This window comes from Peromyscus leucopus, chromosome 7 (assembly GCF_004664715.2).
Source record: "Peromyscus leucopus breed LL Stock chromosome 7, UCI_PerLeu_2.1, whole genome shotgun sequence".
NCBI lineage: Eukaryota > Metazoa > Chordata > Mammalia > Rodentia > Cricetidae > Peromyscus > Peromyscus leucopus.
Genome location: NC_051069.1, coordinates 22,306,846 through 22,331,161, shown reverse-complemented (window position 1 = coordinate 22,331,161; position 24,316 = coordinate 22,306,846). Strand labels below are relative to the sequence as shown.

The 24,316-nt window shown below is 43.1% G+C and overlaps 1 protein-coding gene across 1 annotated transcript in view; it reads right to left on the bottom strand.

Moving 5' to 3' along the window:
• Nucleotides 1–670: 670 nt before the first annotated feature.
• Nucleotides 671–24,316, bottom strand: part of Dlat (dihydrolipoamide S-acetyltransferase) — a 29,167-nt gene continuing 5,521 nt past the window's right edge. The window contains exons 5-14 of the mRNA XM_028864905.2: nucleotides 24,120–24,246; nucleotides 21,031–21,218; nucleotides 19,185–19,326; nucleotides 12,390–12,457; nucleotides 11,191–11,283; nucleotides 10,760–10,867; nucleotides 6,593–6,708; nucleotides 4,247–4,409; nucleotides 3,566–3,702; nucleotides 671–2,200 (exon numbers count right to left, since the gene is read on the bottom strand). Coding sequence (XP_028720738.1) covers nucleotides 2,071–2,200; nucleotides 3,566–3,702; nucleotides 4,247–4,409; nucleotides 6,593–6,708; nucleotides 10,760–10,867; nucleotides 11,191–11,283; nucleotides 12,390–12,457; nucleotides 19,185–19,326; nucleotides 21,031–21,218; nucleotides 24,120–24,246 — 1,272 coding nt within the window. The 3' untranslated portion in view covers nucleotides 671–2,070. The remainder of the gene's footprint in view (nucleotides 2,201–3,565; nucleotides 3,703–4,246; nucleotides 4,410–6,592; nucleotides 6,709–10,759; nucleotides 10,868–11,190; nucleotides 11,284–12,389; nucleotides 12,458–19,184; nucleotides 19,327–21,030; nucleotides 21,219–24,119; nucleotides 24,247–24,316) is intronic.

Below are 24,316 nucleotides of genomic sequence, written 5' to 3'. Positions count from 1 at the left end.
CATGCCTCATCACGGGGCTTTCCAGTGACCCTTTAATCAACGTGTTAGACTATAGCCTGATAACATCACTCATCTTGCCAGGTAGACAAATGAATTTTCACCTGTACTGGAAGCTCTGAATTATGCAGCTGACATTGGATATTAATCATTTAATAGGAAACAAACTACAAACAGATCAAAAATTAGTTGACACACTGAAAATGTGTTTAATTTTTAAACAATCTTTCTTGATCCAAAACACTGTTTCTAACTTCCTTCAGATACTATGTTGGCTGAGTTCAGATTTAGATCAGAGGGGAGATAAGTCTTAACTCAGAATATTTTTTGTCAGACGAAAAACTTTTATTTTTCTTCCAAGGGAACAATGGAGCATTAGCAAAGAATGAGTCATTTTTCAGCTTCACATTTGACTAGATTTGGCTCATGCTAATGATGACCCTTGTGATAAGCATATTCTTTCTGTACAGTATTCAGTGCAGCCTAGGTCCACTCAGTGCCGAAGAGGTAGGCCACAGCACTCAACTGTCTACAGGGATACAGCAGCTGGATGTTTGTGGAGTATTTGGAGCGTCACTTGTGCACCACGTGATAACAAACATTTAGAAACAAATTCAACACCAATGAAACACTTCAACTTCCAGAGGATGACCCCACATACTACACATAAGGAGGCACTGGTCAGGGTTATTTTAAAGTCACAAGTAATTCCAAACATTTATTAAAATACACCATTTTAACAGAAGTCTGGAATTGTGATAATGTTCCTGCAATATCAGCCCCCTTCCCTCCAAAAGAAAGATAAAACATAATAAAATGAAAGGAGCATTTAGGCTGGTAAGGGGACACCTATTTAAGCTCTTCCCTCCAATGAGACAGAACTGGGCTAAGAAACCAAACCCTTGAATATATACTTTTTAAAAAACCTTTATCCAGGGCTGGAGAGATGGCTCAGCTGTTAAAGGCTAGGCTCACAACCAAAAAACCTTTATCCAACCAGAAATTATCATGTTTTGGGCATCATTTTTGTTGGTTTTATTGAGATAGTCTTGCTACATTGTCCAACTATCCTACTTTCTTAGCCTTCTGAGTAGCTGAAGCTACCCAGCTACGTGCCCAGTTTGGACATAATAGTTAGCGCTGTAAATTGCCCCTAACATCCTCTCTCTTCCTCCTTCTCAGGCAGGATCTGGGATAAATGGACTTTGGCACATATACAACTCTGAAACCATATATTACATATGTACAACTTCTCCCATATACATTCCATACTCATTCCAAAGAGTTCTCCAGTTGAGTAATAACATTTGATAACTGAATTCATTTACAATTAACATCCAATTCATCTTAGAAGGAAAATTCTACTCCTGCAACTTGTTCATTTCAATAAGCATGTTCTTTTATTTGGAGGAAACTGCAGAATTCTCAAATTATACATTGAAATTGCTTATAAATAAATACATAAATTCTCATTTATACCAAGAAACTGGCTTATATCTTTATCTTAAGGAAGGGAAAGCTATTTTATTTAGAGATCCATATAAAAATAAGAGTTGGTTGAAAACGCTGACTCTTAAAAGTTTCACTTATTTTCCTCGAGGTTCTCATGTGATAAACCAAGATCACATAATAGGAAACTCTAGGGTTAGATTCCAAAATAAAGCTTCAGTTCAAACTCTTCCCATGAGAAATACTTTCCATGACTCTGTTTCCCTCACACTAAGTAAGCTGAATCAATTAAACTGCAGGTCTCATCCATGTTACTTTTATGAGCCAGTCTGCAGGGAGCTATAATCCTACCCCTCCTCTACCCTTAAGAAGGACTTCTCACCAAAGAGTTAGGCCACGTGTCCCTTCACTAGGTGTATTCAGCTTTAAAATAATGTTTAATTTTAAAGGGGTATAATATTTGGGTGTAATTGGCATTTAAAAAAGATTCATTAATGCCTATTACAAATAAATTATCTGGACAGACTCAATAATAAATTTTAACTAGTGAAACTTTAAAAGAACCACCTGTTTAATAACATATAAATATAATGTCAGCAGAGAGGGTAGAAGTTCTTGGGTAAATTACAATAGCATTGTTACAGGCTTTTCAAGGTACTTTTTGAACTCAGCAAGCCACTGGGCTCCAACCGCTCCATCCACAACTCGATGATCACAGCTGAGTGTAACGGACATCACGCTAGCCACATCAAAGCTAGAAAGAAAGAACATCAGTGGATATTCTGAAAGAAACCAATGAACCGAAGACAACAGCCACCGAGATGCTGATTCCTCCCTGTAATCCTGCCCATGGAGATTAGTATCCATTCATCATTCATTCATTCATTCATTCATTCATTCATTCATTCATTCTGAGGACTGAATTTAGGGGTCTCAGTCTCTCTCTCTCTCTCTCTCTCTCTCTCTCTCTCTCTTTTAAGACAGAGTTTCTCTGTTTAGTCCTTGCTGTCTTGGAACTGACTTTGTGGACCAGGCTGGCCTCAAACTCAGAGATCTGGCTGCCTCTGCTCCCAAGTGCTGGGATTAAAGGTGTAAGACACCGCTGTCCAGCGAATTTAGGTCTCTTATATGCTATGCAAGTGCTTAACTACTGAGCTATATCTCCAGGCGTCTTAAACAAAACTGTTTGCTTGTTTTCTTTTTTGGTTTTCCAAGACAGGGTTTCTCTGTGCAATAAGAGTTCTGGCTGTCCTGGAACTCGCTCTGTAGACCAGGCCTGCTTCTGCCTCCCAAGTGCTGGGATTAAAGGCATGCGCCATCACACCCATCACAAAAAAAACCTGGTTTTTAAAGTTCTGAGACAGCCAGGCTGGTCTTGAACTTGCCAGATAGTTGAGGCAGGCTTTGAACTTTTTCTTTTTTTCTTTTTTCTTTTTTTAGTTTTTTTCAAGGCAGGGTTTCTCTGTGTAGTTTTGGTGCCTGTCCTGGATCTTGCTCTGTAGCCCTGGCTGGCCTTGAACTCACAGAGATCCGCCTGGCTCTGCCTCCCGAGGGCTGAGATTAAAGGCATGCACCACCACCGCCCAGCCCGGCTTTGAACTTCTAACCCTCTTGATTCAGCCCCTAGAACAACTGTGATTATAGTTCTGCAAATGAAGACTGGTTCCACCCACTCTTTATCTTTAGCTCAAATTAACAGCTTGAAAGAAAACTAAATACATCCTGAGAACATGGGTTGCCAAGCTATACAACACAGACCAAAGTCTGCTTTCTGTCTATTTTTATATAGATCTACTTTCCTGGAAGTCATTAGCATAGTATTTTTGCCTGCTCTCATAGTACAATGGCAAGCAATCAGTAATAGGCCATATGGCCCCAAAAGCTAAAATATTTACTATCTGACTCTTGAAGAAAAAAAATGTACCAACCTGCCATCTAGAAGTCTCAAGTAAGGTCATATCTCAAATATGACTGACTGAAGTTAGAAAAATCAAAGTAGCCTCCCTTTGCATTTCATGCTGCATTTACTGACTCTACCTAAAGGCATATCTATGTAAAAACCAGTAATAATATAATACAGTCGAGTTGTTCCCAAAACCTTCTCCACTTTCCTACTCACCCTTTTTCATTATCTGCTGGGACCAATTTATCCTCGGAAGCACCAATTGCCAAAATACATGCCTGAGGTGGGTTAATAATCGCAGAGAAATTCTTAATTCCAAACATTCCTAAATTGGAGATTGTAAATGTTCCACCCTAAAGGAAAAAGAATAAAAATAGAATACATTGTCAACATAACCCAGAGAAAATTACAAATATTCTCAGAAAAAGCCATGAGATAATCTTTTATTTAAGAAAGTTTTGTAGGGCAGCATTGGTGCACGCCTTTAATCCCAGCACTCAGGAGGCAGAGCCAGGTGGATCTCTGTGATCCAGGCCAGCATGGTCTACAGAGCAAGATCCAGGACAGGCACCAAAAAAAACTACAGGAAGAAACCTGTCTCAAAAAGCCAAAAAAAAAAAAAAAGAAGAAGAAGAAGAAACCAAAAAAAAAAAAAAAAACAGAAAAAAAAGAAAAGTATTGAATAGAATACACATTATGATAAGAAACAATGTCAGTTGTGCTGGCTTTCCCATGCAAGATTGAAAATGCCTTTCAGCTTTTCCCATTTAACTGAACTGCTTCATTTTCAAGACCAAGTATCATGTCTATGTAGCAGAATTCAAACAGAGAATGCAACAAAAGCATTGTCTGACCTTCAGAGTCACACACTCCTTACAGGTCACGACAGCACCCTACCTGGAACTCGTGAGGCTGCAGTTTACCCTCTCTGGCTTTGGATGCGAGAGAAACAACGTCACTCGCGATGGTTTCCAGTCCTTTTATGTGTGCGTTAAACACAATAGGAGTGAGAAGTCCTGCAGGGGTACTGACAGCAACGCTGACGTCAACCACGTGATTTCTGTTGAGAAGGAAAAGGGGGTCCGACCCATCAACGTCAAGGATTAACAGCTGCAGGGGGCTGGGGAAGTGGCTCGGGGCTGAGAGCACTGGCTGCTCTCCCAGAGAACCCAGGTTCAGCTCTCAGCACCCACACGGCAGCTCACAACTGTTCCAAGGGATCCGGCACCTCACACAGACATTCATGCCGGCGAAGCACCAACGCTTATAAAAAATAAAAAGAGCTGGAGAGCTGGTGTCTCCCTCAGTTCTTCCATCCTCTGCTCTGGGGGAACAAAAGTGTCAGGCTAAAGAAAATACAGATCTTGGACATTTACTTTAGACACTGTAGGTGCGTAGGATGTAGCTTTGTGGTAGAGCACGTGCCTATGCACAAATTCCTGAGCTTGATACACCCCCCCACACACACAGAAACACACACACACACACACACACACACACACACACACACACACACACAAAGATTTTAGAGGCAATTGTGCTACTGTTCAGAGATGTCTACCCTACAAGTTAACTCTTGATTTGTCTTCTCGTTCACTTGTACTTCTAAAAAGATGAAAGGGGATGGGGAGAGAACTCTATCAGAAGGCTGATTTCACACTTCAACTTCCCTTTTGTGAGCCGTCAAGTGACTCACAAAAACATCATCATAATCAGCATGAAACAAGCTGTCCTTCCTTTCTGGGTGTGAAGTGCAAGTACACTGGCTGAACAGTCTCCGCAACAAAGCTTGAGCAGACAGAACAAAGGGTGAGCGTAGGGGCACACGGGGCTGGGGGCTGGCAAGATGGCTCAGTGGGTAAAGGTGACTGCAGCCAAGCTGACAACTTCAGTTCAATCCTGGGAGCTCACATGGTGGGAGGAGAAAAGGTGCTCCCATAAGTCGTCCTGAAGCTGGCCATGGCACACATGTCCACCAAGGAGAGACAGGGAAGTACAAAGGAAGGGAGGGAGGAAGGAGAACAAAACAGAAAAGCAGAGATACCACAGGGGAGAAACCGGAGTGCCCAGGGCACAGAGGTGGTCGCGTCTCAGAAGACAAAGCAGGAATCCCCATCTTTTCTAGAGTAGACCAGCAAAGGCCTGAGACACCTGAGGAGCACCTCTGTTGAGACCTGTCTCACTCTGTAGGTCAAGGTAGCCTCAACTTCATCTGTACCCTTTGTAGAATTGTTTACAGTAAGACAGTATACTCGAGTCTTTCCCTCACAGCATTTCCTGTGAGCTGTCCTGCTCAAGGGGTCATGGAAACCTGTCTGGAGTCAGTTGTCAGATCTGAGAGTGGCATCTAACGAGGGGGCAGTCATGTGGGACTGAGGCCCAGTCTCAGAGGTCTGACACCATCTCCAGGTACACAGAATCAGAATGAAGCACCTAGCTGCTGCCCACAGGAAACTGACTGGCTCATCTCTGAGGACACATGTAAGTGGTAATGTGAGGGTGTGAGCACAGAAAGCAAAGGGAGAAAAAAAGTGTTTTTTTTTTTTTCTTTTACTAATAATTGTAATAATCCTGGGGCTGGAGAGATAGATGGCTCAGTTAAAAGCAATACACAGTTCTTGCAGAGGACCCAGACTTGGTTCTTAGGACCTATGTCAGGCAGCTAACAACTATCTATAACTCCAGTTCTAAAGGATTTGGTGCCTCGGGTCTCCTTGGGCATCTGTACTCACATGCACATACCCACACACAGAGACACACTCAGATACCCGACTAAAAATAAATTTTAAAAAATATAATAGAAAAGTGTCTACCTACATACTAGAAAAGGCCCGGGCTTGTGATGGAATTCTGACACTGATCAACTTACTAACTTGGGACAAGCTACAGAACTCACTGAGCCTCTTGATTCTTCACTGGAAAAATGGAAGTGAAAACAGCTAACTGATGAAGTGGTTCGAAAGACCTAATGAAATGTACCAAGCCAGTCATGAGCCAGCCTAGACATCAACAAGTGCTTTTCAGTACAGCTGTCAGAACTCACTGGGATCAGGTAACCGACTCCACCCTGCTCTCCCATAGTCCTACGTAATCACAGCCTTTGCTGACCCGCTGAACAGCATCTCAAGGATTTTATGCTGTTTCAAACCCGTTTATCCACAGGGGTCACACCCCCCATCCCTAGTTGCAGTTAGCAACCATGTGCAAACTGCAGATCAGTGTGCACCTTTCCAGTCAACTTACTGTCTTATAACTGTGTCCATCCAGGAAGAGTTTGCTTCGGGAACTTTCAGACAAGCCAAAGCTGAAGCTTTTATGATGAAGTCGTTGACAGAGATTTTTCCTTTCCCATCAAGCATCTGTTAAAACAACAATCAACTAGTTTTATTAAACTCCCCGCCACCCCAAGGCTGTTCTTTTATCTGTTTCATGGAGGCCTTAGGGGCTACGTGTTTCCTGCTTGGCACCGAAGCAGCTGAACACCCTAAGTTATGGTGGTTGCTATTTTCACCCAACTGAATCAAGTTGGCTTTTTCTTTTTAAAAGATCAAGTAAGCTGGGCAGTAGTGGTGCACACCTTTGATCCCCAGCACTAGGGAGGCAGAGGCAGTCAGATCTCTGTGAGTTCGAGGACAGCCTGGTCTACAGAGAGAGATCCAGGACAGCCAGGGCTACACAGAGAAACCCTGTCTCAAAACACCATAATATAGAAAGGGGGGGGGGATTAAGTAAATAACACTAAAAAATGTTTGGTTTAGAAAGAGGAAATAGAATCAAATTCTTCAGATTAAGAGTGAAATGGGGGACACACTGTCTCTCCTACATAAAAAAAGAAGTACTATGAATACCCCACACCAACAAATCAGACAACCCATTCAAATTTCTAGGAAGAAACAAACCTATAAGGAATACAAACTCAGAATAAACACAATCAAAGAGATGAAACTGGTCATGGAAATACGCTCATACAGAAGACTAGATCACACGACTTTTCTTTTATTTGTTTGTCTGTTTATTTGTTTTCCAGACAGGGTTTCTTTGTCCTGGAACTAGCTCTGCAGACTAAACTAGACCAGGCTGGCCTACTCTGCAGATCACAGAGATCCACCTACCTCTGCCTCCCAAGTGGTGGAATTAAAAGCTTGCGCCACCACCGCCCATCAACCTTGACAGCTTTACTGGCCAATTCTGCCAAACATTTAAAGGCTAACATGAACTCTTCACCTAGCCTTCTAAAAAATGAAAGAGCAAGCTAACAATTCCTCCATGTTAGTCTCATTCCAAAATCAGACAAAAACCCAACAGTCTAAAACCTAAGCATTATCTTACAAATATACTAGAAAAGCCCTTAACAGAACACTAGCTGAGAAAACCCAGCCACTAGCTATGACCAAATGGAATGTTTCAGGAATGGACGGCTCAGGAACAATCAATTCAAATGTGCAAAGCAGCATGTGACTATAGTCTCATTTACTCAAGAGGCTTAGGCAGGGGAATCATTTGGGCCCTAAGATCTGGGCGTCATTGTGAGATCTTTTTCCTTAAAAGAGAAAAAGATTAAGTAATGCCCTAACAGAACTGCTTCAACAGCTCAAAGACACTTTAACAAAATTCAGTAGCATTCACAATAAAAGTTAATAAACTTAGAAGGAACTTCCTGATGATAAAAAAAGATATACAAACACCCATAACTATCTATCCTCATACTTAATGGTTGAAGTTATTCCCCCTAAGATCAAGAACAAGACAAGATTTCCAGGGGATCTGTTCTCCCTCTTCTGGCTCGCCTCTGTAGACACCTGCACACACATGTGCACATACATTTGCAGATACCAAACACACAAATAATAAGGCTTAAAAAAGAAAAAAGAAAGAAAGAAAAGAAAAACTGATACATGCTACAATACGGCTGAACCTTGAAACCATATGATAAATAAAAAGCATCTGGTAAAGACCAGAATTCATATGATTCTAGTCTGAGAATTCCACATTCATGTACTGCTAATCTTCCAAGACAAAAATGTAAGACTGGGGAGAATGGAAGGATTGATGGGATTGTGGCAAAGGGCTATTCGGGGTGATGAAAACGCTCCAAAGTCTACTGTGGGAACGTGGATATATGCTGAATACACTGAGTAGGACACTTCAAATGTGTGAATGGAGCATGGCATTAGAATGGTATGAATAGCTCAAAAGAGCCATTCAATGTAATACTTCAAGTACATTGGATACAGCTATCTATTTCAATATTTTAAAAATGTTTCTTTCTCTCTCTCTCTCTCTCTCTTTCTCTCTCTCTCTTTCTCTCTCTCTCTCTCTCTCTGTGTGTGTGTGTGTGTGTGTGACATCAAATAGGAGCCTGTGGAGGTCAGAAGAGATGCTGGATCCTCTGGAAGTGGAGTTACAGACAGTTGTAAGTGGATGTGTGGATGATGGGAATTGAACATGGGTCCTCTGCAAGAACAAGTGTTTTTAAACCGGAGCCATCTCTCCAGCCCCATTTCAATATTTTGACAGTAATTGTATGCCATTATCTTTAATCCCTGAAGTCATTTTAACTCTACTGTGTCCACTGTGTGCCGGATACATAATGTTAACGCCTGAGTATGAAGCAGTGAGCAATAAACAAAAATCCTGCTCTCGGGGAGCCCACTTTCTAAAAGCATAAGTAACAGTCAAACATACAGCATCTTACAGAGTGCTGTGTGAACAGGTGGAGGGAGGTGGTAAATTTAGAATCAGAAAGTGGTCAAGGCAATACTTTCCAAGTCCTTAAGGAGGTGAAGGAGGAAGGCACATGGACAGCAGGCTGTACACTGAGAGAACACAAGCACAGGCGTGGAATACTGACAAAATAAGAGAAACAGCAAGACAAGCGGAGTGTCTTCAGTGTGGGACAATAGGAGAGAAGTCAGAAGAGTCCTGCACACTACTCTAAGGAGTTGATGGGGTCTTTTGTTCCATTAGTTTTTAAAGAATTTATTTTATGTGGTTGAGCACCTTCCTCACATAAATTTATATTTATTAATCATTTAATTATTTATTTTTGAAGGCTTATTTCATGTGTATAGGTGTTCTGCCTGCATGGACATATTTGCACCATGTGTGAGCCTGTTGCCTACAGAATGAGGCATCTATAGATGTAACTGGAGTTACAGGTGGCTATAAGCCACCATGTGGGTGCTGGGAACTGAACCTGGATTCTCTGTAAGAGCACTCCTAACTACTAAGCCATCTCTCCAGCCCCACTCTCTAATCTTTGGAGACAAAGTCTGTCGCTGAGACAAACCCTGTCTGTCTCTGGCCTCCCGGTGCTAGGGTTACAGGCAATCAAAGTGCCTGAAGTTTTATGTTAGTGATGGAGAGCTTCATACTCGTGCAACAGGCACTTCACGGATCTCTGTCTCCTAGCCTTGTTTCCACTCTTAAAGCCCTTAACCCTTATGATCCTCAACCATCTCTGCCAATCCAAACGCTTCCTGTTTTCCATGGTTCAGCCACATTTGTCTTACAGCACTGTGAACTCCCTGACCATCACTGGTCTCTCTAAGCTCTCTGCTGAACTCCTCCAGTACTGAACACACACAGTGTAATTCAGCATACAATTGAGAGGCAGCTTCATAAAGAGACTGGTCTACAAATGAATACCGTCACCTTTATAAAACCATTGTCCGTCCTTGTCACACTTAGTAGTGCCCCAATTCCATTATAACTCAAATTGAAGACAGACTGCTTCATGCTCTCTGTTCCCAAAACTGAGCTCAGTGGGCAGGTATATCTGACTACAAACATGTGGAGGTCATTTCTTAGCTACCAAAGCAAAGCAGCCTCAAGTATCAAAGCACAGTGAACTCGCTAGACAAATACCCACCCACAGCCAAGTGAGTCTTTTTTTTTTTTTAAATATTTTATTTATTTCTACTTCATGTGCACCTCATGTTTTGACTGCATGTATGTCTGTGTGAAGGTGTCGGATCCCCTGGAACTGGAGTTACAAGCAGTTATGAACTGCCATGTGGTTGCTGGGAATTGAAGCCAGGTCCTCTGGAAGAGCAGCCAGTTCTTTTAACCACTGAGCCATCTCTCCAGTTCCCCCAAGTGAGTCTTAATTAAATGCCAAATTTTAATAAGAGTTAACAGAAAAGCCAGGAGGTGGTGGTGTACTCCTGCAATCCCAACATCAAGGTCAGCGCAGCCTTGTTATATGGAGCTCCAGATGTGAGGTACATAGTGAGACACTGTCCGGAACATGGCAACAAATCAAAAAAAGTTAAATGAGAATCCCTCAGGATATTCTCTCCTTAACAATTCAAGTGACAGGAATTTTCTATCACTAACCAGCTTCTAATAACAGAGCACATGGGCAGCACTGTACAGCTTGAGTGGGAAAGACAGAATTTCCAGGTTTACCTTATTAAGCTCCTTCCGTACCAACAGCACCTCTCCCATATTTACATCAATGGAAAGGTAATAATGAGGTATGGTCTGCTTCGACTGCATTAGCCTCTGTGCAATCACCTGAAACCAGAGAGATTTCAACATCAGTTCTCTTAACTGAGTCCAGACTTACCTAACTCAGTTGCTTACCTCTTCACTCAGCTCCCCGGTAGCTTACCTCACACATCAGAGCAGGAAGACAAAGGACTGCACCTTCTAATAGATTAGCCAAACAGAGACTTCTTTATCCCAGTGACCCAACTGACCAAATCAACCTCCCTTACGCTAATAATTCAGCATTTTCAACTAGCAACGTCCTTTTCGGTGTTTTAAACTATGGCACAACTAAACACCCAGAGTGAAAATGCCCAACAGCTCTGGTTCTAGACTGGTGGAGCTCTTACTCGGCGAATGTTGCTGATGGGGATATCTGTGAAGACACCTGTAGGAGTTGGTGCCACTCTTGGACCCGGGGGAGCCACGGCAGCTGCTGGGGCCTAAGAGGGAAAAGAAAGAGCAGTTAGTGACTGAGTCGATCTTAGTGTTGGCTGGAGGACCACCCGTGAGGTGCTACTGCTGTGGAGGACTACCCGCCAAAGTGAGACAGCCAAGTTCTGAAGAATAGCTGGTTCCATCTCCCGAAGCAAAGGGACTCGAATTAGACTGTGCAGTTAAGAGGGCTGTCCTTTTTTTTTTTTAAAACTAGAACTCTAAATCATGTTTTAAGCATTATCATTTTTTGAGGAAGAATATATTTAATGACTAGTTTTTACTGACATTGTAAAGGCAGTCAGGCATGGTGGTACACACTTAAAATCCCAGCAGCACTCAAGATGCTGAAGCAGTACAATTTCAAGTTCAAGCCTAGTTCCTCAACACCACCAGAGAAGGTGAGGAGCTGTTGTGGAATAAAATTTTAAGGTGTGTTACATGTGTTTATGCTGTGGGACATTTGTTTAATGATGCAAAGATGTGTTGCATTCTTTTATGTTGTATTTGTTTAACTCTGTGAAGCTGTGTTACTGTGCTTGTCTAAAATACCTGATGGTCTAATAAAGAGCTGAAAGGTCAATAGTGGGGCAGGAGAGGGAGAAGTGGGGCTGGCAGGCAGAAGAATAAATAGAAGGAGAAATCTGGGAGGAGGGACAGAAGCAAGAGAGATCAAGGAGTGAGAAAAGAAGAGGCCAGCCAGACACAAGGTAAGAAGGAAAGAAAAGATACAGAAACAGAGAAAGGTAAAAGCTCAGAGGCAAAAGGTAGATGGGATAGCTTAAAGTTAAGAAAAGCTGGCTAGAAACAAGCCAAGCTAAGGCCGGGCATTCATAAGTAATAAATAATACGCCTCCATATGTGATTTATTTGGGAGCTGGGTGGTGGGCCCCCCAAAGAGCAAAGAGCTAAGGAACAAAAACAACCAACAACAGGGTGCAGGGGTGGAGAGAAAGCAAAGCATTTTTAAATTGAAGAATAAAAAATAAATAAATATAAAAATAAGGGCTAGGGCCAGGATGCAGCTCAGTCGCAGGAGTGCTTGCCAAGCATGTGCAGAGCCCTGGATTGGTCCCACAATAATAACAATTTTAAGAAGCCAAATATAACTCACAGGAGCAGCCTTAGAAGGCACAAAAGAGTCAATATCCTTCTTGATGATTCTGCCTTCTGGTCCCGTTCCTGAAGAAACATAAATATCACATATGTGACAGCAGACCATTGGCTCTCCAAGGTCAACACTGTGACTCTGAAGAGACAGAATACCCTGGATCAATACTGGCTCTTTGTAGCTACTGAAAATAGTAATCATTTTTCTTTTAGAGTTTCATCTAGTTAAATTGAACTCTATACTTTGCTTATTTCTTTACTTTTAAGTCAGGAAATACTGACACAGATAATACAGATCATAGTTTATAAATCTAAAAGGAAAATTAGCTGTTGGCTATGGTTATCTAAAAAACAAACAAAAACATCAACAACAACAAAAAAAAAAAAACAAAAGAGAAACCTCAACTCATTGAACCCTAAAACAGACTCTTATTTGACCATAAAGTATTTCTTTGTAAGAGATTGACAATTTTCTGAACAAATAAACCTTTCTTCTTCAGAATGTAATAATGGATGATGATGTAACTGCAATGATCTCATCTTTAGAATCATTCATTTCCCACAATTTACAGGTTTTTCACGCTAGCCAAAACTAAACCAACCCATGTCACAAACCAAGGAGCAAACACTGCAAGGCCTTTGAAAGGCCTACTTCCCTCACAGGCTTAACTGTTTCAATTTCCCCTCCCTCCTCCCATCTATAACATCTCAGGGTTAGGCTTATCCCCAAATATGTCATCCTGACCTTGAAGCAGATTCGGAATTTAGTTATTATAATACCTTTTACACTGGCCCACTTCTAGAAAAAAATTGGTCAAATTGATTCATCTTCCCCCATGGCAGCCTTTTAAAGGATTCCCGTTGTGTGCAGTTCTTCCCAATTCCTTTCCTTCGTTATGAAAACAGAGCTGGCTAGAACTGTTTATCCTCACCAGGAGCTCTAGAACAGAGGTGGCAGTACCTCTATTAGATCCTCGCCTTTTCAGCACACAGAAACCATAGCCTCCCTCTGCAACCAGTGCCGGGCGTGATGCCGCGGCGCTCCATCCCTCAGGAGGAAATCAGCCACCGTCAGTTTGCTTTTCATCGCTTTGCCTAACTCCCCAAGAAAGTACATCAGGTGATCGTAACCAATATGGATAAAGGGAAGAATACCAGACTGGCAATAAAAAAGCAGAGTTCCGTCACATTAAACAGCTGACCACAGTCACCTGTTTCAACTGCAGGATGGGCATTACAGCAACAGCCTTGTTCACAGCAACATTGTGAAAATGAAATGGGACTGTGAGGCAAAAGGTGGTTTGCACCAAAATACACATGATGGGGTGATTGTCAGACCACCTGGACTCCACAGCCCAGGGCTTAAGCCTCAATAGTTTCTTCCTCAGTAGGTAATGTTTTGGCTAAATTTGCTAAGCATCCTACCCCTCTATTTGACTTCTGGTCCTTTACAATGGAGTTTTGTTTGTTTCTTTCTCTTGCTCCCTCCTCCACTCAGTAACTTGGGGTTGGAGTGTGAGCCTAGCCCCTGTCCTCTCAAAAACCTAAACTCCCAGCCAGGTATAGTGATGGGCACTTGAAATTTCAGCACTCAGAAGGTAGAGTCAGGAGGATCAGGAATATAAGATCATCCTTGGCCATATACCAAGTTTGAGGCTAGCCTGGGCTACATGAGACCCTGTCTCAACCCCCTCCCACCCTCTGACTCAATTCTTCAACTCCCTCTGAATTTCCAGGCATCTAGACATATAACCTACTGTCTCTCATCTACTAATCATAATTAATCCCATCATTAAAGTAAATTTCATATTGATTCTCATTCTCTTGAGGACAACAATCCAACTCAGACTTCTGAGTTCTTTCATCTATCAAATTATGTTTTCTTCCCACAAACAAAAGCCCCCTGCTCCTAGCTTCTAAGGTCAAATCCCAGACCATGTCATTTCTAGTTCTTAACCATCTCTTGAGGGCTGATGAGATGGCTTGTGGGCAAAGGTACTTGATATATCCATCTAATGACCAGAGAGTTCAATCCTCGAACCCACAAGGTAAAAGAGAACCATCTTACAAAGTCATCCTAAACTCCACACATGCCTTAGCCCTCACACATGCCCTTCAGCCCCAATAATGAATAAATAAATAAACTTAAATCCTTGAAATCCATAACAGAAACAATCTTCTTTTTGCTAGCACTGTGATATGAGAACACAGACATGCGTGGTCTTTGTTCCAAATGATAAGTATTTGTTTTTTTGTTTTCAATCAAGTTTCTTTACACCACACCAGTTTATGCTAATTGGGTGACTGAGGGCGGGGCATCTGGATAAGGGACATCAGCCTAGTTGGCCTATAGACCAAACAGGTGATTAAAGAATGGTAACTTTCAGTCTTCTTTCCAGTCTCCTCCCCATCTCCTCCTCCACTCCCCTGCTTCCTGCACCAATTCCACTAAGAGGGACTGGAAGTGGAATTCAATGAACACTGGACAGTGATTTAGTCAACAATGTCTTTATGACGACGACTCTATGAAAATAGTGCTTTGAATGGTGAGATCCAGTCAGCTTCCTGGTTGGTGCAGACAGCAGTGTTGGAAGGATGGCAAGCCCGGAGAATAAACACATGGGTGCCCCGTGCATCCCTCCCCACTACACTCTGTCCTGTTCATCGCTTCCATTGGCTGTGTCTGAGCTGTACTCACTCCAGTAGACCAACAGTATGTAAGAAGGTCTGTCAGTCATTGTAACTAATTTCAAACCCAAGGAGAATTGGCAATTCTTAACTCGTGGCTAATGAGTTACACAAACAAGTGGCCCCGGGGACTTTAAAAGAATCTGAAGTAAGAGCAGTCTGACACCGTAGTCTCACACTAACTCTGGGAAGTTGATGTCAGAACTGGGCAGAACTGTTGGAGACTCAGTTGGTGGTTATATGGAAAAAAACTCCAAGTACTTGGTGCCAGGAAACACCACACAATCATGGATCTTGAGCTCACTGGGTCTCAGCCACTTCCACCCTCTACTGCAAAGTCTCATCAACCTCACCCCTACCCTACTCCAGGGTGGGGACAGGGCTCAGTGGTGAAGAACTTGCCTAGCAGGCACAAAAGCCTGGTTCAATTCTCAGTACAAAAGCAAAAAAAAAGTAAAAGGAGACTCCGACTTCACTGAAGCTTCCATCTCACTAGCCCTGACCTTCCTGCTGCCATCGGTCCCTGTCCTCTCCTCCCTTCCTCTGGCCCCTCCCTGCCTTCCCCAAATGACATTCTTCAGGAACTGTTAGAGCATTTCCTTATAAAACTAGAACTTGCTTATCTTCTCATTAGTGACTCAATGTTGTACACTGAGTCACTTGGGATAAAAAGCACACGCTTAACTGACTAAATCAGCTCAGAACTGAAAACCTAAAACAGATGTCCAGAAGCTTCCCAGAACCCAGCTGGCTCCTCTACACTGTTCCCAACCCCTAGGAGAATGCTTTATGATCTCTCTGGCCTCAGCCCTTCCTAGACTCATCACCAAGCTTATCAGATAACCTTAATTTACAGATCAGACAGTAGCAGGCAGGATTCTTATTTTCCACCAACCAGCCATCCATAATCTCAAAGCAGACTAAATGTCCTAAATTCTACTAAAAGCCAATCCCATTTCTTTTTATATTCTCAAGAATTCTGGCTGGGCGGTGGTGGCGCAAGCCTTTAATCCCAGCACTCGGGAGGCAGAGGCAGGCGGATCTCTGTGAGTTCGAGGCCAGCCTGGTCTACAGAGCGAGTTCCAGGAAAGGCGCAAAGCTACACAGAGAAACCCTGTCTCAAAAAACCAAAACCAAAACCAAAAAAAAAAAAAAAAAAAGAATTCTGTTTCCTGCCAAACCATTCCATCCCGTGTCACCCCAATTGTTTCTAATGGACCAGATTCTCAAGGAGAGCAATTTGCTCCCCAGGGGACCCTGGCAACAGCTGAAGATATTTTTGTGCATTGTGAATGTTACCATTTGAGACAAGTGCTCTACCACTGTGCTACAGCCCCAGCTGCCTCGGTGGTTAGCTCACTCTGCAGCCCAGCAGGCCCTGAACTTGTGATCCTTCTGCCTCAGCTTTTGACCAGCTAAATTACAGGCATGTGCTATCAGACCAGCTTCTTTTGATTCTTCTCACCTCTGTCTTCTAACTCCCCCTTTGCTCTGCAGGCTCCGTTGTGTTCCTCAAGCATGTCAGGTTTGTATAATCCCAGACCATGTGCTTATCGACCTCTGCAAAACACTTTTCTCCAATACTTCACATGGCTGGCTCACAGACAACTCCTTGTCTTCCAGATGAGATCACATACCACCTCCTTGGAAAGATCCTCCTCACCTACCCTGCCTAAAAGTCACCATGTCCTGTCACCGTCACTCATGGCCAGGTTTATCACTGAGTCTATTCCTTTTTAGCTCTTTAGTCATCTCAGTTCATAATAAAAGTTCAGAGCCAGGACAGCTAATATGTTTTCTCTGCACAAGCACTGTTTACTTATTAATCTTCACAACTTATTAAGTATTATTTTTATATACAAGTTACAGAGTCAGAAAAGGTCACACTGCTAGCATAAGGCAGAGCTGACATTTAAACCTGAGCAGTCTAGGTCTGGATCCCATTCTCCACTACGGTAGACTTCTGCTCACTCATTCTCGACTGTTGGCCAGTGAAGTCGGAATGTTCTCCATCTTATGCACAGGTACTTGACACAGACGGTACTCAATAACTATCTGCTTAGCTAAGAGTAAAGAGATTGCTTAACCATGCCTGCATGAAAACAATACTAGGATTCTTCAATTTATCCCTCTGTTCAAATAACCAGTGCCTCTAACTCTCCCACAAACGACCCTACTAGCCCAGGTTCTTCAGGCAGTTGTTAACTCAGCCCCTCTGCTCTATGAGACGCCTTACCCTTGTCTCCGATGCTCAGCACAAAGGGATGAAGAATGGCAGAATCATGCTGTCTTGAGATCAGCTTGACCTCCAACAACAAAACAGCAGCCTGGTGGTCGGGGGGGAACCAGGCTGAGTGCACACAACTACAGATCTGAGGACAGAATTGTAGTTTCCTTCAGTGACTATGGCTGGTAGTGCAGGGACAGGCAGCACAGGGTGATGGGAAGAACACAGAATTTAAAACAGGACCCAGTGGTTCAGGCCTGTGAGCCTAACTACTCAGGAGGTTGAAGATAGAACACTGCAAGTTATTCTGAGATGCTATCTCAAAATAAAAGTAAAGAGAGGGGCTAAGAATGTACATGAGTGTTACAGTACCTGCCTAGTATAAATGAGATGTTAGGTTCAACCCTCAGTATCAAATAAAAAAATAAAAATAAAATAAAATAAATAAATAAATAAGGGAAAGAAAGAACTGGGCTGTTGAGAGGCTCAATGTGTAAGGTTGTTGCTGCCAAGCCTGATGACCTGAGCTCAACCCATGCACGTGGTGTCACGCTGTCCACAGAGGTCAGCAGACAAAAGACAGGAGTCAGTTCTGTCTCCACCATGTGGGTCCCGGGATAGGACAGTACTCAGGACATCAGCAGCACCTTTACCTGAGGACCCTTCTCACAGCCCTGTTTTGCTTGTTGCTACACGCCACCAACCTAGCACTGATTCCATTACATAGCCAAGTTCTATAACTCAGTACTGCTCAACAAACACATACACTTTTGCCAACAAGTAAGTAAGACAGGGAGAATTATGGGGATATGAGAAGGGAAAGGAGCCCCTCACCTTGAAGTAGACTGAAGCCTCTCACCAGCTGAGAAGAATTCCAGCAATTAACATTTGCTGAAGGCTGCCCCCCTTCCGAATGATAAACCTGAAATTTTCTAGGACGCTCACCAGAAACCCCACTCACAGCAGAAGACCAACACTAAAGCCCTGGTGCACCCCTAGTGGCTCCTGGTTACGTTATCATATTATAATTCCATCCACTGCACCCTCAGAGCCGCCCCATAATCTCATTTACCAAGGGAAGGAGGGAGGGGGGAGAAAGCTGCCAAAGTGGTACATATGACTAACAGCCAGACATTTCATCACAGCTCTCCCTGGTAGAGCCACACTTACACTTGGGTATGTCTGACCTTCTATGACTCCCCCTTAGAAAGCCCATACCTACATTTGGGTATATACTACTATTTCTCTGAGCATATTTCTCTTAATCCCCATGCTTAAAAATCTTCAATAAATATCTTTTAATAAACTACACCATTCTTTCATTCTTTTGTGAGCATCTTTCTTCTTCTTCTTCTTTCCTCCTTGAGACAGGGTTTCTCTGTGTAGCTCTGGCTATCCTGGAACTCACTCTGTAGACCAGGATAGCCTCAAACCGAGAGATCCACCTGCATCTGCCTCAGGAGTGCTGGGATTAAAAGGCATGTGCCACCACACCCAGCTTATGAACAACTTTTTACCCCAACTCAGCTTCATTCTGACAAGTCCTGAAACTCTTTTCTGCATCAAAGCCACAAAACCTGGGTTTTCCTGAGTCGAAGTTCCTAAAAGACTAAGGGAGCTCCTCAGAGTTCTGAAGACAAATGTGGAATGATATTTCCATTCCTCATCATTACTATTAAAAGAGTTCCTATGACTAGAGGAACGTTTTAAAAGGCATACAAATTACGTAGGTGATAAAATAAAACACAATGACGCTTTCCCTGCCCCATGAAGGAACAAATGGCTAATAGTCATCTCCTTCCCACACAGTTGTATGCCCTGGTCTTAGGGACACCATTTAGCTAAACTTTCACTTTATAACGTCTTTCTTTGCAAAGAACTTACCTTTAACTTGGGTGAGGTCAATCCCTCTCTCTGCTGCCAACTTCTTTGCAAGAGGGCTAACGAATATCCTCCCCTTTGGTCCAGCAGGAGGGGCTGAGGGTGTAGGCGCCGGAGGCTGGGGAGTGGGAGGAGCAGCTGCCACCTTGGAAAAAAGTTAGAAAGCATCCACTCATCATTGCATATTTTATACTCTAAGTCTTTATAATAATTACAGATGTTTACTTTCTTCCCTGTTGTTGTTGGAGGTTATTATTCTCTTTGGCTCTTCTGGGGGGCCCACCACCCAGCTCCCAAATAAACCTCACACGGAGGCTTGTTCTTAATTATTAATGCTTGGCCTTTGCTTGGCTGGTTTCTTACCAGCTTTCTTTAACTTATTCCATCTACCTTTTGCCTCTGGGCTTTCCCCGGTCTCTTACTACAGTATCGTACTCTTACTCCATGGCTTGCTGTGTGTGTGTGTGTGTGTGTGTGTGTGTGTGTGTGTGTGTGTAGCTGGGTGACTGGCTCCTGGTGTCCTCCTTCTCTGGCTGCTCCATCTTCAATCCCCCTTCCCAGATTTCTCCTTCTATTTATACTCTCTGCCTGCCAGCCCCACCTATCCTTTCTCCTGCCTTGCTATTGACTAGTTCTTTATTAAATCATCAGGTATTTTACACAAGCACAGTAACAAAGCGTCACAGAGTTAAACAAAAGTAACATACCTTAAAATAATATTCTACTACACTTCCCAAAAGACCACAAATGCACTTTTCTGGCTTGACTAACATACAATACGGATGACAAGAACACTTTCTGTCAGAGACAGAAACAAGTCATGATAATAGGTGAGATGTAGAATTAAACTGAGCTGTAGTTGTGTGATATTTTGATCACACTCTGACAATAAAGCTTGCTTGGAGTCAGAAGGCAGAGCTAGCCATTAGCTGAACAAAACCACTAACCATAGAGGTTTTGGAGGACTGAGGACAGATAGGAGACAGGAAGTAATAAAGCAGGTCTGAGAGAGGACTCAGCCCTTTGGGATGAGGAACGAAGAGACAGAAGGTCACTGGTGGCTGCTCTGATGTTTTCTCATCTTTTAAGTTCTTACCCTAACATCTGACTCCGGATTTTTTATTGTAAAGAGTAATTAGATAAATGCATCAGACCTGTGAATAATAAACATACTTATCACCTGTCATTTTTCCTCCTTTGAGACTTTGTAACCCATGGTGATCCTCAGCCACTCCAAGTACTTGAACTACCACACGCCTAGCTTCTGCTACTTCTTTATTTCCACTGAGGAGAACTAACCTGATTTCTGCCTTTACTCACGTCAGGATATAAAATGAAACCACCAGGTCCAATGTTTCAAGTGTTAAGGGATGGACTACACTGCTCCCTGACATCCCCATCAATACAAGACAGTGAGGAAACGTGCACCTTTTCTAACCCACAGAGGTATATGCTGAAGAGTACAAGTGTATGACGCTAACATCCCGTCAGATCAGGGTCCAAAGCCCAAAATGCATGTTCATCAACTACAATACACAAATACCAGAACTGAAAATGAAAACAAGCATTTAATAAAGCAACAGAAAATGTGGAGTGAAAGCATCACCTCTCAGGGGCATGATCTTCACACCCAAAGCAGGAGGTTGAACATGTAATGCAGTTTTGTTCTCAGCAGGACTCAAGATGGCGGCAAACTACTGACCATCATGTGGACGGCACATGCTATCATCCATCACAGGTTAACAGGCGTTGCCGGCCACTTCCCTACGTGTCGGCTCTGGACACACAGGAACCTAGGCTACCTATCATTCGGCTGAAAGAAGAATTCCCAATCCGGAAGCACACCTACCGGGGGTGGGACAGGCGCCGCCGCCTGTGGCTTTAAGCCGGTCACTTCTGTTGGCCTGTAGTCTGCAAAGGCTGGTATATCTTCCTGCTTCTCTACTATGATACAAAGTGGGGTTCCTAGGGGAACATCCTTTGTGCCTTCAGGGACCAGGATTTTTGCCAGATAACCTTCTTCTTGTACTTCAAAGCCTTAAGCAGAAAGAAAAACATTATGGGACCAAGACTCCATCATTCTTACAACTTTACCAGGGTTTCAAGTAAAAGGTCTTTCACATTCAAACTACTGGCATTGGTTTGGTTTGGCTTTTACAAACTACTTAACCTCTCTGTGCCTCTATTTCGAGTCTTGAACGTGGGAACATGGGAACAGGAACAGTATAGTCAACCTTCTGTCCACAGGTTCAGCATCCCTAAATTCATTCAACTGTAGGTCAAATGTTACATTGTGCATCGGAACTTAGCACATATACTTTCAATTCTTGCAATACTCCTAAGTAATACAGTGTAACAACTATTCACACAGCACTGTTGCATTAGGCATTAGAAGTAACTGGAAAACGATAACAAGTGCACTAGGGTAGAGGCATAGCTCGGTAATAGAGGCCCCATTCCACCCCCCAAATACTATATCCACGTATACAGGGAACTCAAGTCTACAGACGTCTATCCTTGAATCAGTTTGCTAACACATTACCAAGAAATAAATGACTGACTATACCACCCTCATGTAAATGTTAGGGATTTAAATCAATGTTTTTTAAGTACTTAGAAACGGTCCCCAGGACAAAGAAAACAAAAAATGGAGTTGGCCCTCCAAGTCCTGAGATCAAAACAATCTGGGAAAAAAACTACACCTGTGCTGAACACATACGGAGACTTTTCTGGAGATCTGTAGACTCTGGTGGGTATGGAGATAACTGTATCTGTCCTACCAGGGCTTCAGACAGTGGTTCATTCTGAGAGTCACTGAAAACACCTCAAGGGCAGCCCTTGTGTGGAACTCACAGGATTCTAAGATGGTATCAGATGTATTGCTGAAAGTCAGTTACATGGAAGTCAAATTACCAGAACTACCAAGCAGGATAGTAGCACGGGATTTCAGCACTAAAAGTGTTCTCAGAGCGTCTCAAAGGCTGTACTTGACATTATGATAAATACTCCAATGTGATTAAATACAGCTAACACCGGGGTCTGTGACCACAGGTAACAGGTTGTTCAGCTACTATTTTCCTCAGCTGAAATAGAGGATGTCAAGCTCAAAGATAACCTGAGCAGCATAATAAGTTCAAAAGTTCAAGACCAGACTAGATTACATAGCAGAGTTCCCCGTGAAGAAAAACAGCAGGGCATGGTGGTGCATGCTTTTAATCCCAGCACTGGGATCTCTGAGTTCCAAGCCATCCAGGTGAGACCTGATCTCAGAAATTAATTAAAATTAATTAATTTAATTAAACTAAAAATTTTAAAAAGCAAAATTAAGCTGCTAACAAGGGCCAGTTCTGCCTTCTGGATCTTGCTTTCTGCAGTTACACCTCTTCTTGATGAATATATCTCTAATGAATCCTTCCGCTTCCCAACTGGGACTACTCAATGAAGCTGGGCAGAGGTGATGTAAACCTTTGATCTTAGATTTGGCAAGCACCTTTACCCATGCCAACTCATTTTGCTGGCCTTTTCCTTTTTTTCTTAAGACAGAATCATTTCTTCTAATAGAAGCTACAGGGAACCAGGCAGAGTTGTGCAAGCCTATAATCCCAGCACTTGAATTTGGAGGCTGAGGCCGGAGGACTGCAGATTAAAGGCCAGTCTCATCTCAAAACAAACAACAAAACAAAAACCATTTTAAAACTATGAGGAAGTAGCATGTGAAAGGATGAGATGGAATTGCTCCGGTGGGATGGTCTTCCTCTTTGGTTCAAATTGCCCTAGGCTACCTTAAGAATGGTAGGTGTGGCCGGGCGGTGGTGGGCGCACGCCTTTAATCCCAGCACTAGGGAGGCAGAGGCAGGCAGATCTCTGTGAGTTCGAGGCCAGCCTGGGCTACCAAGTGAGTTCCAGGAAAGGCACAAAGCTACACAGAGAAACCCTGTCTCGAAAAAAAACCAAAAAAAACAAAAAAACAAAACAAAACAAAAGAATGGTAGGTGTGAAGAGCACAGTCTGACCACTACTTCCTGATGCCGCCTACGTCCTGCTATGCCTCTATGGTGGGATGGGCCTCTTGCTTCTAGAAACTATGGGTAAGTTGGCAAGAAGTTCAGAGTACCTAGGATTATCAATAAGTGCAAGCACAAATGCAGGGCTGTTTAGTGGATTTTGTTTTTGAGAATAAAATAAATCAAAGAAGGGGCACATAGAAATGTGATACACGTGAAGACTGACAGGCATAGGTTCTGTTTGTCTTCAAAATCATCTGAAATCCTTTGGTATTCTCCGGCCCCAGAGGAGCGGGAGGACTTTCTTCCTCCCCACTCCCTTCTTTCCTGTGGGAGCCCACAGAGGTGAGACCTGAGCTTGCTTTACCCAGCAGGACTGCATAAGAGGATGACTGGACCATGGGCCTGGGTACCAGGTGTTTGACAGGGTCTACACTTGGTTGTAACTAGCAAGGAGGAGGTCTTTTGTCTCGTCCCTTGGTATTGTTATAAAAAGCCTTTTGAATGAAGTTCTGGGCCAGTGGATAGGATCCAGGCCCTCCCGAGGCTATCCTGTGTTTCTATCAGTTACCCTCCCCTCTATCCTTCTATCTAAATCTCTTATCCCTTACTCCTCAAGAGTACCTAGGTAAAGGTGGGGGCTGGTCCCCCACACTTCCTCACATTTAAACAATGGCAGTTCTGATACTGCTTCTGAATATCATAAGAACACGGCAGAGAGCAAACCATGGCCCAATAACAAATCTTGACATATCCTCAATTGATTAGTACAGCTCAGAACTGACATATGTGACTGTGTGTGACTTTGTTATAAAACATCATGCCCTAGGCAGTAAATCCCAGGAATTATAAAATACATATATCACTCACTCAGTACAGGAAAGGATGGCCATCCTCCTCCTCACTCAACGACCAAGAACTGAAGAACTCTCACCTATAGTGGCCTTGTCAGTCTCTATCTCTGCCAGTAAGTCTCCTTCACTGAGCTTCTCACCCACTTTCTTTTCCCATCTCTGGACCGTGCCCACGGTCATGGTGGGGGAGAGGGCAGGAAGAAGTATCTGCAGAAACAAATGCATCACTCTTGACCAGAGGGCACCGCACACAACAGCAGCAAGTGCATGATCTCCC